Raw genomic sequence first — 16883 nt, 5'->3', positions numbered from 1 at the left:
GTTGGCTTCAGCCGGGTTGTCTTGCCCCAGGTCTCAACACAAGCACATTCCAACCTGAGGTCGGTTGAGGATTTCCAGACTAAGCCCAAGCCAGCTTAAACCACAACCCAACTTGTCCAAGGGTACAGGCCTGGCCAGCCGCTTGGGGCCAAGCCAAACTCAAGTTCCCATGAAATGATATGAAGATCAATAGCTCGCACCAACAATAAAATAAATAAATAAATAAATAAAACTCAAGGCTCAACACATTTCCCTAGTTTATTAGACCATGAATTGAGTCACCCCATCAGCACAATCTGTCATTGGTCTAGCTCCCCAAAAGCATCCCTTTCTACCACTGCACCATAGTGGGCCCACAGATACATGCCTGCGGCACAGACAATCCTTTTTCCATAGACATAAACACGGGGGTGGAAGTCATGAAGTAGCATTTACATAATAACATATACTGGTTAAGGAGAATATCCTTGCCATGTCGTACCAACCTAAGAGGAAGGGGACAAAAAGAAAAAGAAAAAAGCAAAAGAACAAACCAACAACATACAGCTCTCTTGCAAGCAAACGATTCCCATAACACCATTGAACCACCAGCAATCTTGCAATGTGGGCCTTTCCTCATCACACGATAAAGAAGTACAAATAAATACGAGCACCGCTCCGTTCATTTCTGCAGAAGACAGGAGGATACAGTTCCAGGGCAGCTGTGCATGAACATAGCCCAACCATATTGGAACAGTTCTGTACACAACACATCAAATATACAAAGGGGAGAGGAGATGGAATATGAGATGGAATATTGCCCCACCAGCAGCTTCAACCACATTCTCGTCTTACTTCGGCCCCCACCCTTGCTTCTCCCATGAGCTCTCACAGAGCACCAGTCACATAACCACAACAACTGCTTCTGGAAGTTGGCTGCTTTAGTAGACAGACAATGAAAACTGTTTTGTCAGCAAGCGGAGACTACAAGTCAAAATATATAACATCCACATCGGTTGTCAAGCAAACTATCTCTGTACACATGGTGCATATTCAAGATCTAGACCATTGATTAGACCAAACAGAAATAAAGAAAGTAACTGGATGGTTAAGCTATCAATTGGTTGCCTTCTGCACTTCGAATGGTGATCATTGGTTGGCGTTCTAAATGGTCATTTTATAATCCTCGAAAGTATTTCAATCAGTGGATGAGATCATCCAGTCTGTGCAACATTTGGGATAACACCAATGGACAGTAGGCCCCACCAGATGACCGGCTTGGCAAAATGTGTGCCGATAATTTAGATGCAAGTAACAGCATATTTTTTTCAAGGTACGCTATGCAATGCTCGGCTGAGAGTTGCTCCAGGATGCTAGGGTTTTCATATAAACAGTTTCAGTCACTGAAACATGCAACACTACTACTGCAAACTGAAAACCCAAGAGTACAATACAAACTCCCGGGTCAAGCATTAAAAACCCATGTACAGTACAAACTCCTGGGCCAGGCATTTTCCCTCCCCACTACCCAAACAAAATTGGAATAAAGCTTAAAGATTGCAATTCTCTATATGAGAGAAAAAAGAAAGGGGACAAAAAAAAGGAACAAGAAGTCTATCCTCTACAATGTCCAGCTGTTTCAATTCTGGGAGGTAGACGAACGCACCTGTCTGTCATTCACAAGCAATCTTGGTGTCGAAGCTGCTGAGGCAGATAGCAAATGCCTGAAAAGCAGAGATTGGATACCGGTAATCCATGGTGAACAAATCTTTCCCCACCTTCCCAAATTGGAGAATAACCTTCTCATGCTCCTGCCCAGCCTGCCCATTTTCTGCTGAGGCCACTAGCTGAAAATTCTTCACCGAAGCAACTGTCACCCGTCCTCGGAAATTCAGACACCAGCATTGGAGCTGCTCATGCCACCTTGGAGCCTTGTTCTTCAACACCAGTACACTGTCTTTCTGGGCAAACAATGGTCCAGATAACAAGCTTTCTGCTCGGGTGGACTTGGACCTGAAGAATGGGAATGATGCTAAGGAATCGAGGCTGCTGAGAGGGAACTCAGTCTGAGTGGGAGCCACACCTCCTGGCTCAACAGCAGATGCAGGAATGGAGTCCATGACACACTGCATTCTCCTCGGACCTCTGGTTGTTCCATGAAAAACATAAGAGTGGGTACTATTACTAATCATGCTTATCTCACAACATGAAAAGGAAACATTCCTGAATATGAGTTTTGGAAGATAAATGAAGATGACAATGCAAAGGAACCAAAGTTTCTTTCAGGAAGGAAGGGTGGGCCTAGTTTAGAAAGTTTGACGTCCTTACAGAGCATGTATAACCACAGAGAAGAAAGAAAAATAAAGCCAAGAAGAGGAAGAAGAAGAGTCAGATGTGTTCCTCACCTGGAACCCATAACATTCAGCTCATAAGCAATGCGAGCAACTGGATAGTTGCCAGCAGGGACTCTAGGGGTGACTTGCTTCAAACCCACTAGCCGCATGGAACGACTTTTTGTGACCATGGCTCCAGCATGAGGATGACCATCATAGATGGTAAACTTGGTCCCCAAAAAGTTCGATCTGCCGAAAAGAAGTGCAATTAGTAGTAAAAAGAACCAGAAATGTTTACTTTTTTTTTTTTTTCAGGAAAACACAAATTTTATTAAAGAATGCAATAGCATGATGATTGCCACTGCGTTAGTGCCTCTCTCTCTCTCTCTCTCTCTCTCTAAAGATAGAAGGCATTACAGCAGATTTCCTTAATGATAAAGGGAGTCTCCATGGTAATGAATCCACAGATGAAGACTAATCATTGATGTTTTCAAAATCTCCTATAATTGAAGGAGCAGAATAATAAAATAATAAAGGCCAAAAAATGCAAAGACCTTGTCAAAGAGCCCTAACTTCCACTTCATTAGAATGGATGCTTCTAGGTAGTCTAGGAATAGCCAACTTGATTGTGCCATTCGCATCTCCATATACACCACACAAGCCGAAAAGACCCAGGTTTTATTTAAGCAACAAGAAACCAACAGGGGGAGCCTGCTGCCTAACTTCAGTAATTTCCTTCCTCCTGCTGGGGACATCGCCATGCTACCAATCTCTCAGAAGGGACGAACAAAGCCCAATGCACCAGGTAATTTGTAATTATCTCTAATTGTCTCCTTGAAGTCATTTTATTTTTAAAACCCTCCTATTCCTATCTTTCCAAGCCCCTACATTGTTGCATAGGGTAGAATCCTCCAAAGAAATTAAGAACTGAGTATCACTAACCACAAAACTGAACTTGCAAGGTTCTATGCACTAACAGATGCCATGAAATGGCATTGCAAGAGTCACAGTCAACAATAATGGGACCACAAAAAATTCAGAAAACCGCTTCAATTGTAAATATGTAGCTCTAAGTACCAGTTCATTTCAATCAAACCAGAGAGAGCTAGCTCAATTTCACCACAATGATTCCTGATTACGACCGGTGATGGGTGATAACACCCATCATCTTAGATGCAAGTAATCATCTTGTAAAACTGGGTACACAACAAGCTTTGAGATCTCCTCTTTACTGATATTTTGCACTGAAAAAATGAACAAAATACATACATAAAATGAACCAAGTGAAAAACCTCAAATCCTCATCCTCAATGGTAATCTGGAATGTCCATGCCAAATTGTGGTAAGAAAAATGTCTATTCTTATTATGGAGAGCTCTTTACCAGGAAGCATCTCATCCTTGTGTTCTGCAAATATTGTTCCGATTTATTCAATGTTTCTCATTTGCTCAGCTTCACAGGTCTATATATGAATTTTCAAACCACAGACATATAGCACTTACTGAAATTACGCGAGTTCAATTCATACATAAGGGGCTGTTAGGTCCTCGAAAGAAAATACCTTGCGATAGGGAACAGCTGGTGACATTCAGCATAATTATGATCATATCAGGATTTTTTGTCGTTTTTAGCAGGGGAAAAAAAAAAGAAGCAAGATAACATCAGGGCTTCCCAACGGCTTTTCCCACCACAACATTTTGTGTTAGTGTTGCCGTACAGGCTGGCAAGCTTTAGGGGGCTGCCTATTCTCAAGGTATTATCACCTCATGGAACCAAACAAGCCCTAAACAGGTATGTGTATTATGTCTGTAACCCCTAAGCCTGGATCTGTATTATAAATTGGTAACCCCTAATCCCCCTGAATCTTGGGGCATTTTTATTATGCGCAAGTTGAAGCTCACCTCAATTTTCCAATATAGGTACCGCTTCCCTTCGACATATCATCGGCATCTAGAGATATGATGTAGTCTGTGTAGGTGGGACGTCGACATTTGCGTGCAGCGAGTAGGAATTTTCCACTATCATTCAATGCTGCAAGATAAGTTATTGTGATCAGCATAAACATATACAATAATAACAATCTATAATGCTGAAACTATTCAAATAAATGTGAGTTATTAATATATTGTAATTGGGAAGAAATGGAAATGTCCACTTGGAGTTTTATGTGATTGTCATGTACCACTCAATCTGAAAGGGGAATTTTATTAGATGGCTATAAGACCAGTCATTATTTATGGGCAAAAAATGTTGCATGGCTAAGGAACAACATGTCCATAGGATGTGTAGCTGAAATGAGGATATTGAGATGGAAGAGTAGCAAGACAAGAAAGGATAGAATTAGATATGAATGCATGCGAGGGAATTTAGGAGTAGCACCAATGAGTAATAAGATGAGGAAAGTAGCAGTCATGTGCAACAAAAACCAAGAATTGCGCCGTTTGATACAAGTTGAAGGCTCTAAAAGGGCAACGGGAAGGCCCAAAAGGACGTAGGTGGAGGTAATAAGAAAAGACTTGATGACCTATAGTCTAACTGAAGCTATGGGCCCGTGGTACAGAGGAATGGTGGAAAAGGATTCACGTAGCCGATCCCAATTAGTTGGGAGAAGGCTTGGATGATGATGAACATATGAAAATAGAGGGCTTGGAAAAATCTTTTATCACAGTTTAATTTCATAATGGTGACCACGCAAACATATGAAAATAGAGGATAACACGGAAGAATCCTCCTTAATAAGGGATGTTACTTGGTGTCTTCCACACAAGGAGCTTAGGAAATGATATGGAAGTGTTCTCGGGTGCTGCAGAGTGCCTCTAGCTCGGCAATCATCCAACCACAATTATGACAAGTTCATGCCATGATTCATGCTTATCAAAGCAGCAAAAGATTAAGGAATAATTAAATATAATATATGTTTGCAGCTCCAAGGATACTAGATATCCTTGTATCAAAATGCCATACCCCATGAATTTTAAAACAACCAGTTCAGCTACGACCCACGAGCAATTGCAAAGTTGAACTCCACATAATGCCTAGGCTATAGTCACTTCGTCCTTGGGCTGTTCTGACTCTGGGTAACTGTCCAGGATTCTGGTGGTTAGTTGCATAACCCCAACTAGGTCCCGAGAGAATGCCCATGACCTGAGATAAAAATAACTGCACCCTCGAGTCTTATAACTTGTTTCACTTTTTCTTTTTCTTTTTCCGAGAGAGAGAGAGAGAGAGAGAGAGAGAGAGAGAGAGAGAGAAACTGTGTTTTGTTACCTTCACCTAAACACTCAGATTCCTTCTTTAGGAACCCTTAGACACAAATACCATAAATTCCTTCTTTTGGTCATTTTATTCAAAAAGTTGAACAGTTTTTTTCCCCCCTTTATGTTTAATTAAGCACTCCCTTATTGCTGCCAAAAAATAAAAAGACAAAAAGACAAAAAGCCATTTGAGCATGTGGAGTGTTGAGTCAAATTGGAATGAAATGCAACAATTTTGATGAAGATTCTAGCTTGGGTAAGTGACTGTAATTTGTATTTTACCATTATTTTCCCTTTATCCTTTTTTCCTTCTTCCTTTGCTCACCCCTTCCATGTTATTCATAGCATTTTCAATTAATTAGTTTCATATTGCTCTTGATTTATAGCGTCTTTTTTGAGCTAATCATACAAATGTTCAAACAAATTCTTTTTATCAGTAACAACCAATTTTATTTGAGTGAGAAAAGTAAAGATCGCCTCAACAAAAGCGAGGAAAGGAAAAGTTGTGTAGACGGATGATATACAAAATAAGTGTAGAAGATCATAGGTGAAATCAGATTTGTTTTGTTAACTAGTTAACTAGTGATTTAAAGAATTTTTTACAACATAGAAGAGGCCAAATGGGTGGAGGACAAGCACCATGCTATTATTGGTGGAGGAGAAGCATCAAGACACCCCTGTTTACAAGAACTAAGGAAATGCACAAAGTGGCAACAACTATTGGCAGATGAAACCTATGACTTGCACTAGAAAGTTCTGAAAAGGGTGATTGAAAAGGGTGATTGGACAGAGACTAAGACAAGTATCTTGCCCCTTTTATTGTCTCTTTTGTTTGGTTTGCTAAAAGCCTTTGTTACCATTCAAAGAAAAAAGGGAGAGTGATCCGCACAGCAAAAGACCAGTATATTCTTTTCCAACCCAAGAGGGAACTTTCCACTCTTTTCACAACTGTATTCCACAAATCAACAAAGGTTTAACAATGCAAAGAGGAAGGCAAAGATACAAATTGCCCTACTCGCACCAAAAAACACGACCTAAGGATATCATAAGACTCATTATACATGGAATGATTAGCAGATAACCAAAGAGAACTAATTTTGGACTCCTAATAAAATCCCTCAAAATCTTTGACAAAAAAAGACTCCAAATATCAATTTACAACCACACATGGGATCCATCTCTTTAAAAATCTCAAAGCACAAGTTCATGCTTGGACCCACCAGATAGACCTTAGGAGTCACAAATTGGGTTTTTGGGATCCATGTCTTCATCACACATTTCTTGCTTAATCCCCACTTGCATTACCAGTCACCATGGCTTTATAGGCATTTACCACCTTGAAAACATGATCTATTTCTTTAAAAACCTAGTTAATAAAGCAATCAAGCAAGCAAATACTGACAGTGGAAACAAAGTCAACCAAGTGAGTATGATCACTTGCCTTTGCTCAACTTTTAGCCAAAATTTACCAACTAGGAGTCATCTACTGTCATAAAATATTTTAAATTACACAACAGTTAATGTGCACTATGAAAATATGCCTTGTAGCCGATGACCTCATGCAAAAATTCTATCAAGTCATTCTAAAATTATTACAATGTGGAACAGTTCTAAATTGATAGAGACGGTCACAACAAAAAGGAGCATAGAAGTTTTATGTGGCTACAGCACAGATTTTAATTTAAAAAGGAAAAAAGAACAGAAAAAAGAGGAGGAAGAAGAAGATGATGATGAAGAAGAAGAAATATAACTCACCTTGAGTTAAACCCAAGTAAAGATGGTAAGTTTGTGTGCTCCGGTTCCGTTTAATGAAACATGGAAGAAGGGAGTCCCTAGGGCCAGGCTGCAAACAGCAGTTAAAGATTTCAAACAGCGTAACAAAATTTCTGAAACGAGGAAAAAAATTTGGTTGATCATGAAGTTCCTAAATTCAATATTTTAATCGCGATAGTAAAGGATTTCACAGTGAACTGAAGAAAAAATAAACGGTGACTTGTTATACAGCACATACCAAAAAAGCAACTGCAAGTCCCCAATGCCACATAAAATAACCACAATATAATAGCCAGTTGTTAAATCACAGAGGTATGGGAGCAAATTGGGAGCAGAAGATGGGAAAGCTTGACCTAGCAAAAGCATTTCACATCTTTCATCATCATCACCATATAAACCTAATCCCAATTAATTGGGGTTGGCTACACAAACCATGTTCCTCCATTTCGCTCTATCAAGGACATTTCCAGATCTTTATGGTTCTCTAATTAAATAAAGAAACAAAACAGAAAACGAATTTAACTGAAAAAACAAAGGAGAGCTTTTATTTTCTTTTGTTTCTTTTTTATTTTCTTTTCATTTTTGATGTGTAACAATAAATTTGACAGTGTCTACTTAAAGGTTCAGATAATATTTGTAAATCAGAACATAAGCAAGTATACCTTGAGAAACTTCAATGAATCCTCTGGTTGCAAGAATTCATTAAAATCCACCTTTTTTCTATGATTATCAACTTATTCAATGCCATCTGAATATGGGAAGCTGTTGATATTGTTTTCTTTTACACCCAAATCATTTTTGTCCATCCATTCTGCTTGTTACTACAAGAGGACTCTGCATCAAAGCAATAAGAGAGAAACTGAGAATGCAGTTACGTTCTGACCAGAAACTGGAGCTAATGTTTCAAGATGTCCAGCCTTTTAACTCCACCCAAAACTTCCGACCTAGTTCCATTCTAATTCACACAGCATGGAAGCTGCATAAGGACTTACAAATACAGGAGTTGACCCCCAATTGTATTTTGTCTATAGTCAAATCAAGTAGAAAATCTTTTAAATTCTGTCATCTCTAGAAAGTATTGGGTGAGTTATTCCCAGTCAAGTCTTTCAGAACTCAGCCGTGTCTCCTTCACCATTCAAAGTAGTCTTCCTTAAGACTGGAAACTGGAAGGGGGGAACCAAAAAGAGAACAAGAGTATACTAGGGGACTCAAATCTCAAGTCCTATCAATCAGAACTTGTAAATACAAATATATTTATATAGGTGCTCTAAGGTTTGGAGCTGAGACCACATGTTTCAGAGGTTTCTAATTTGATGATTGGTGGAAGCTTGGATTTCGTGGAAGCTCGAATGGTAAGATCCATATTATGAGGATAGTGAAGAAAGAAAACCAGAGATGCTTTATGATATTTTTTTGTCTTTAAATTAAACTACCTAGTTCATTGCAGAATTTATCTCATGTAGATATGGTGATAAACCAAGGTATTTGAACATAGAAGGAAGATACACCATAAATGGTGGAAAGTGCTGAAAGATCATGGAATGGCAAAACAGGATCCGTGTAGTTGACTCTAATTAGTTGGGATAAGGCTTAGATGATGATGACAATAAACTGAATGATGGATTGCATCGGAACTGCATGATGTTGGCCTATTCTAGTGTCCACTTAAAGAGCAATAGAATCATCCTAAGTGTAAAATAACAGCCAAACGTTAACATCAAATGGTACAAAAACATTTGAGGAATTGAGGCTCATGGTGGGCAAAGAAAAATACATTTAGGATCACTTCGCCGCATCAGTCCAACATCGTTACGAAATTTTTCTCTACTTCTCTTGCTTCATGAGTCACCTCATCCGTCCACCATCAGTTCTCTTCCTTCAAGTCAAATCTATGAGGTGCTTCATCTCAGTGAGCCTCTGGGCATGGATAACCATGTATCCAACAGAACCTATCTAAGTCATGGTCTTTTAGAAAATCCCTAATCAGAAGTCATGCAAATTGGCCCAAGAAGTCAAACCTCGAACAGCCCAGAATCTCAATTCTCATCCTTTAACTTTCCATTCTCGCAAGCTGAAAATCTAACAAAACAGTTCTATCTTATATACTTATTTAATCACCTATTATCATTTATGGTATGCAAGAACATAAATCGAAAGAATATACCAATTAGAAGCCATGTGTATAGACAATTTCAATGCATGAGCAAAACTGGCCTCATAGTTCTTCAGGTCACATGAATCAAAATCAATCAAGTTCATGAAAAGTAAGGCAGCAAATCACTTCTCACAAGCATTGTTTAACATCACAAAAATGAAGAGTAAGTTTCGATAATTAATTTATTTTTAGTTTCTATAATTCATTTATTTACTTTTGGACAACTCTTCAAATTCCAAAAACAAAGAAGAAAAAGAAAGGCTTCCAACCATAAATTCCGATTAGTCTATTTTCCCATTTTAGTTAACAGTAATTATGTAATAGGGATCTTCATCTCTAATACATAATTACTGTTAACTAAAATGAGATGAGCTCATTTTTAGGCGTCTACCAAACAAGGCCTAATGTAATTTCTTTTGGTAAGTTAACAAAACATCAGACACCCTCACCTGCTTCAAGGAGATTGGGAATGTCAATTTCCCAGAAATCTCTGGCGTCCTCACGATCTCTTTCATGATCTCCCTCCAGCTCCTGCAAACCCCTGCGCAAGCGACCACATGCTTCCGCACAGGCCAAACGCTCTCCTCCGCTTCCAACCTCACAAGCACATCCCGCAGCAGCTCTGGCGGCATGTTCGCCCAACAACTCTGCTTCAGACCGTCGATCGCTGGCACCACTGGCACCAAAACATCCTGAACGACCGATCTCTGCGACCGTGACCGAAATCCATACCCAATCTTAGCTTCAAAACCCTTCCTCGAAATGCTTCCGATTTCGCCCCTCATTTCTTGAACAATACCCTTGATAGTCATCAAATCTCCCTACACTCTACATATACAACCCATCTTGGAAATAAGGGCAGAAAGAGCTGATTTTTACGGTTTTACCGCATAACTGATACTTGTAAAAAGCTACAACTTCCATGATTTCAATCTTAGAACGAAAATCACGGCATTATTGCTTCGAAGACAGATTTGAGAGCCATTTTCATGGATTCGTTCCTTCAAAGCATCAAATTAGCAAAAAAAAAAGGAAAAAGAAAAGAAAATCGAATTAGCTGAACCTCTCTCTTTCAGAGCTCCAAAAGCTATGAAAATCACGTTGACGGAAAGCTAGGGAAGTGACGAAAACGAATTCATGGATAAGAGATTTTGGGAAATTTTGACGAGGGTGAGAATCGAGGAAGAGATTTTTGTATTTGTTGGAGAAAATTTTTAGGGTTTTCTGGGCTTTTTCAAGTTCTGCTGCCTGCCTATGTTCTGTTTCGGTGAGGGATTCGAGAGGGCTTTTTATCCTGACTCGGTTGTCGCTGTTGTACGGCATCTCCGTTCGCGCCGAGCGCGGGAGGGGGTTACCCCTGTTTTTTAGTGAAATATCGAGAATACCTTCGATGTCTGCTATTGCTACACGCGTGTAGATCCCTATCAATTTACACCCCGTTGCACATGCCACTATGGAAATCGTATGAGAAATGTGATATGTTCGTCACGTGAGATACACTGTCTAGATGCTCTGGTAAAAAATAGATTGGAAAATTGAAGAGGTGAAAAACCGTGGATGAAATTAATTAAAGGCTAAAAAGACGAGGGAACCTATACAGTGCCCTACCCGATGGATCTTTGAGATCTTGTACACGTGCTTCAGATTGGCATGTGCAGACAAGCGTGTAAATCAATGGATGTAGACGCGTGTGGATTTAGAAAATCACATTTCCAGCAAAACGGATCAGGTAGGCAACGCAGCAGTGGGCGTTTGCCTGACCGTTAGGCCACCTACGTGCATGCCTGTAATGGGTCGTTTGGCACCACGTATACGGGGTATCTGAGTGAATTTCAAATTTTCTAGTTGTTTGGCACTATGAATGCGAGGGGATTTTCTTTGTTTGGCACCATAAAGTAACTGGTGGTCTCAAATCCAGAGGGTTTTAAATGCCCTCCCAGAGAGAGTTTGAAATCTACGGTGAAAACTTGGCTTACATCTAAAATCCTTTCAAGAGTTGCATGTGTAACATGTGTAACAAGATTATTAATCTATTAGGCACATGGCCCACTAATGATATCCTAAAATAATTAGATTATCGATTGCATCATTAGTTAAAAATCATTGGTTACACTATCTTGTGCTTGTGGCCCATCCGAGACTTGAAAATTCATCCTTTTTAGGCTAAGTATATATTTTAGTGGGCTTATTACAACTATTGTGTCAAACATTACATACATTCACTAATTAGATATATTGGACGAACATCAATGTGTTTAGTACGTGAGTGATAAACAGAATTTTTAATCAAATTGATAGTGCTCTCGATATCACAGTTAACCGGTATGGCCTCCTGCTGAAGTTTCAACTGATTTATCATATCTCTGATACCACTTGTTAGGAATTTGTGCTGCGGAATCACACAGATCTAGATTTAGGATAGCAATTCAATAGTAACAAGCAATCAAGAAGAACACAAAGTTTTAACGTGAAAAATCCTTGTAGGAAAAAACCACAGCACAAAGTGACAGAAATCCACTATGAAATAGAAATTAAAAGAGAAAAAAGTTACCCGATTCGAACAACCTCGAATCTCACCCTTACTACACCATTTGATGACCCTAAAACCCTTTAGAAAGCTTTAGTATATTTTAGAATAGCCCTAAGGATCCCTATTTATAGTTTAGGAAACTTTCCTTTCATACCCTTGTGAAAAGCGACACAGAATCCACGGTCCGCATTAAATTCGGAAACGAATTTGCGTAACCACGACCAGTCGAGCGGACTGCACGACCAGTCGAACGGATCCCACGACCGGTCGAGCATGGTCCACGATCGGTCAAGCACGTCAGACCCAAAAACTAATGCTCGCTGGAGTTTGAGCGGAGCGGGTCACGACCGGTCGTGCAAATCCCACGACCGATCGAGCCAGTCCCTCGACCGATTGTGCACGGTAAAAATCTCAGATTTAAGACATCCGACAACATCATGCATAGCTACTTTTGGATTAAAGTTGATTATGAATCAAGGGTGCCAAACGCAATAGGAAGCCTAGATTCAAAACCCCCTGGAGTTGAAATCCTCCTATTGTGTTTGACACCCTGGATTGGAACTCAACTTTAATCCTAAAGTAAATGTGCATGATATATTCACAAGGGTTTGAATTTAATTACTAAATCAACTTTAATATCTTTAATTAGTGAATATATGTAATGTTTGACACAATGGTTGTAATAAGCCTGCTAAAATATATACTTTGCCCGAAAATGATGAAATTCCAAGTCTCGGATGGGCCACAAGCACAAGATCATGTCCGAGTGACTAACCAACAATTTTCAACCGTTAATTTAAATGGACAATGTTTGGATGCATTGATCATTGTATTAAAGTGATTGCAGTGATGCAATTGATAATCTAGTTGCTTTGGGATATCATTGGTGGGTCATGTGCCCAATACTTTAATACTCTAGTGACACATATTACAAAAGCCATTCTTGGAAGGATTTTAGATGTAATCCAAGCTCTCACCGTGAATTTCAAACCCCCTCTTTGAGGGGATTTGAAATCCCTTGGGGTGCGAAACAACCAGGGGATTTGAAATCCCCCTAAATCCATGGTGTCAAACGGCCCCAACTAGGGGTTTCAAATCCCCTTAAAGAGGGAGTTTGAAATCCGTTGTAAAAGCTTGGATTACATCTAAAATCCTTCCAAGAGTTGCATGTGTAACATGTGTGTCACTAGACTATTAATATATTAGGCACATGGCTCACTAATGATATTCCAAAATAATTAGATTATCAAGTACATCACTATAATTACTTTAATATGATGATCAGCGCCGTCAAAACATTGTCCATGTAAATCAACAGTTAAAAATCGTTGGTTAGTCACTTGGACATAATCTTGTGCTGTGGCCCATCCGACACTTGGAATTTCATCATTTTTAACCAAAGTATATATTTCAGTGAGCTTATTACAACCATTGTTTCAAACATTACATATTTTCACTAATTAGATATATTAAAGTTGATTTAGTAATTAAATTCAAACCCATGTAAATATACCATATATAGCTACTTTTAGATTAAAGTTGATTCCAAATCTAGGGTGCCAAACACTTAGGAGGATTTCAAATCCAGGGGATTTCAAATCGAGGGGGTTCCAAATCCACACTCCCAAATAGGCCCTAAGTATTTTGAAGTCATTTAAGAACGTTACATGCATATCAAAATCTTGGATCATACCAAAGGAAGTGATGATCATTGAACGCCTATCATAAAAAACTTTCTAGGCACATTGCGGTGCTTATTTGCCACCCAATCAGTTAATAAGATTATGTTGACCTAAACAAAGGGAAAACACAAATTTCGACTGAATCCAAAACTTTTGTAACCCACGATAAGTTTTTAATGATTACTCGCCATTATTTCTTATGGTGTGGTCCACTTCAGATTTGGATTTGATTATTTTTTCTGACCATGCCTGAGAAGAATCTAGAAAAACTAATGGATAATAAAAATATACAACACATATATCAAGTGGGCTCATGGTTAGGGAAACACATGCTAACGCAGACATGTTTTAGCTAGTGTTTGGGATTCTGGGATGGAATCGACTCAAAGTCGCTTTCTCTACAGGTTGCCTCTTCCAAGAGCTTTGCGCTGTGATTAGTTGATTATATTTTATCGAAATCGTCACTAGCCAATTTCTTCATTTCTACAGTTGGCTAGACTTTATAGAAATGTTAGGGTGTGGATGCTTGAGGATTTTTTGGGGAGATGGGAGATTGGCACGTTTTTCCATGGGTTTTCTCATTCAAGGGCTTTCATCTGGGGTAAGAGGGTGTATATTTGACCAGAGTCGTCACTAACCAATTACTTTGAATCTATAGTCAGTTAGACCCTGTAGAAACACTTAGGATTGAGAACCCTAAGATCCTTAATCTTAAGATTACTCTTGAGTTTGCGTTTTAGATATTCTAAGGAACTGCGATTACAGAGAAGGAAGGTGTTAGGCACCCACTCTTCTTGTACAAATGTACGACCTTTACTTCACAATATCTTACTGTTTTTTTAGGAATATGATTAGATCTTGCATGTAAAAGATTTAATGTGATGCAATGGCAATGATGGTGGGTAATCGATCTAAATTTTTTTATGGGCTGGATTCGATTGTATTGGTAAGCCATAGAGCATACGTTCGAACCGACCTAGTGCAGGGTGCAAAGTATGTAGAAATATGATGTCTAGGTTACTTGATGTTGTATTGATACTTATGATAAATGGCGACAAATTAGCTAAGATTTCTGGTGGGTAGGCTTCGATTATATCGATAAGCCACAGAGCATACGTCTGATAATTAGATACGAGAAAATGATGGAATGTGATGTAATGATGATGTATATGAGGAGCAAGGGGGTTGAGAAGGGAATGAGTGTTATACAATGTTAATGCTTAGAAGTGATAAAACTGATTGAAGCTTGAATAGTTAGATGGGTGATAGTCTCGCAATGTTAGATTGAGTGGCTCGAATTTAAACTTAGGTAGCTCAAGATACTCAGGTTTTGGCTAGGCTAGGCTAGGCTAGACCAAAGTCTCTCTCTCTCTCTCTCTCTCTCTCTCTCTCTCTCTCTCTCTCACGGACCAAACTCGAAAATCGGGCTCACAAAATTCCTGATCGCCGAATCTAGCACTGACAGCCTCCATAGTACCCCATTCTCGGCTCCCGGCACTCATACACCAGGTTCCGATCCTGCGATCCTACAAGGAGGATTTCAAACATGATTTTGATTCAGTATAAGCATAACCATAAGCATAACCCATGAATAATAACCACAAGATCACCATCACACAATCCACTATGATAAAAAAAAAATTAAGTATAATGCGTATGAAGGGAAATGCAAGATAATGATAAGAACAGAAACTCCAAAAGCTCGACTGCACGCTCTAACTGTGACGAGGCTATGGCTGCATCTAGGCGTCACCTGTACGCATCAATCGTACATAAGTTTATAGAAATCTTAGAGGGTGGTGTAAGTGTGTGGTAGTATGAACGTGCTCATAATGTAATGCCAGAATAATGCGGAATCATTCTGATGGGTATATGAATGCAATCAACTGTACCAAGGCTATGCGGTGCAAGATATGAATGCTATCGGCCATATTAAAACCATGCGATGCATGATACAACTCAAGTATACCAATCCTCATCCAAATCCACAAACAGCTCATCACATATCAGTACAGTTCTCATTTTAGATAATCACCGGGATTTAGTATACTCCAAATGGCACTGCCCCTCTCCCAGCCGCACAATCTAAGTGAGTGTAAGAAACCTCACTATCCGCCTGACCAATAGTCTGTCAATATCTATCCGGCACGTCGATAGCGAACCCATTCACAAGCTAGCCAAACTCAGCCTAGTAATGCTCCCTACCCTCGGGCGAGTAAGGCTACACTCCTTTTCAACCGACCACGACACAGTGGGAGACACGGCCTCCTGGTATTCGGCCCTCGTGCGCTCATATATCCACTCGGTCTCAACGTTGAAGTCATCCTCTAGTACCATCGAGTTTAGGGATTTTCACCCAGGGAAATCTATGACGCCCCGATGCTAGAAACAATATTTTCGGTATCCAATCCAGCCACCCCCGATATGTCTGTGGATGCCACAGCCCTGATGTCGCTAGGGCATATAGTAATCACAATCACACAAATGCAAGGTGCATAAGTCACGCAGTCCAAATCATGCATCAATCCTGTACATACCGTATGCTCATGTGGAATAATTTCGCCTATCAGGGAGTCCCATAAACCACCTGCACTATGGCGTATGCAATGGCCAATCACGTCTCATAACAAACATGCAGATGATGCATATAGGCATATATCATGATGCTATGCTATCAGAAACTCATAATCGGCAACGGTAGACGGTATTGGCAATCGACACCGATAATCGACATCGATAATCAACCTCGGCGTGAGGCAGGGTCCATAGATAGACGGACGATGATGGACCAATTAAAATCAATGAGGCCCAAGCATTTGGGTTAACCCACTAGAAAATGATGAGAATGGGCCTAAAAAGCCTAAAGGAAGGTCACAATGTGGACATTCAACCATCAATGCCCATAAATGTGGTCATTTAACCAACAATGCTCCCATGGAATGACACTCATAGGGCCAATCAGATAGGGGCCCACCTCCTAGCACAAGGGCCTTAGTTACATCAAATGGGTCGAATCAATCAAATGGGCCAAATCAAGTGGGCTGATCAATGGGCCGATACAGATGGGCCGAATCAACTGAGCCGATACAAATGGGCCGAGTCATTGGGTCGATCAAATGGGCCAGATCAAATGGGCTGGGTCGAATGGGCCGCATCATTGGGCCGAGTCAATTGGGCC

General features: G+C 39.9%; 1 protein-coding gene across 3 annotated transcripts; it reads right to left on the bottom strand.

Moving 5' to 3' along the window:
• Positions 1–360: 360 nt before the first annotated feature.
• LOC131224823 (tubby-like F-box protein 3) lies at positions 361–10803 on the bottom strand. Of its 3 annotated transcripts, XM_058220228.1 has the most exons (7): positions 10557–10798; positions 9943–10321; positions 7321–7408; positions 4213–4342; positions 2385–2561; positions 1646–2124; positions 361–915 (listed from the first exon to the last, which is right to left on the bottom strand). In XM_058220228.1, exons 2-6 carry the CDS (start codon positions 10303–10305, stop codon positions 1653–1655), a joined length of 1230 nt encoding a protein of 409 aa, XP_058076211.1. In that variant the 5' UTR covers positions 10306–10321; positions 10557–10798; the 3' UTR covers positions 361–915; positions 1646–1652. The 3 variants fall into 3 exon arrangements, with proteins under 3 accessions (XP_058076211.1, XP_058076213.1, XP_058076212.1); XM_058220230.1 differs by having other exon boundaries at positions 361–941; positions 9943–10803; XM_058220229.1 differs by having other exon boundaries at positions 361–918; positions 9943–10803.
• Positions 10804–16883: the final 6080 nt, after the last annotated feature.

Source organism: Magnolia sinica, chromosome 14 (assembly GCF_029962835.1).
Source record: "Magnolia sinica isolate HGM2019 chromosome 14, MsV1, whole genome shotgun sequence".
In the NCBI taxonomy this organism is placed as follows: domain Eukaryota; kingdom Viridiplantae; phylum Streptophyta; class Magnoliopsida; order Magnoliales; family Magnoliaceae; genus Magnolia; species Magnolia sinica.
This window is presented reverse-complemented; position numbering and strand designations above follow the sequence as displayed.

Bases quoted from the DNA above. Each gene is read 5' to 3' on its own strand.
- LOC131224823 (XM_058220230.1), bottom strand. From the start codon at position 10,305: ATGACTATCAAGGGTATTGTTCAAGAAATGAGGGGCGAAATCGGAAGC. The intron at 2,562-4,212 runs GTGAGCTTCAAC...TCTTTTCGGCAG, and splicing joins ACCTATATTGGAAAATTGAG to ATCGAACTTTTTGGGGACCA. The intron at 2,125-2,384 runs GTGAGGAACACA...TGGAACAACCAG, and splicing joins CTGAATGTTATGGGTTCCAG to AGGTCCGAGGAGAATGCAGT.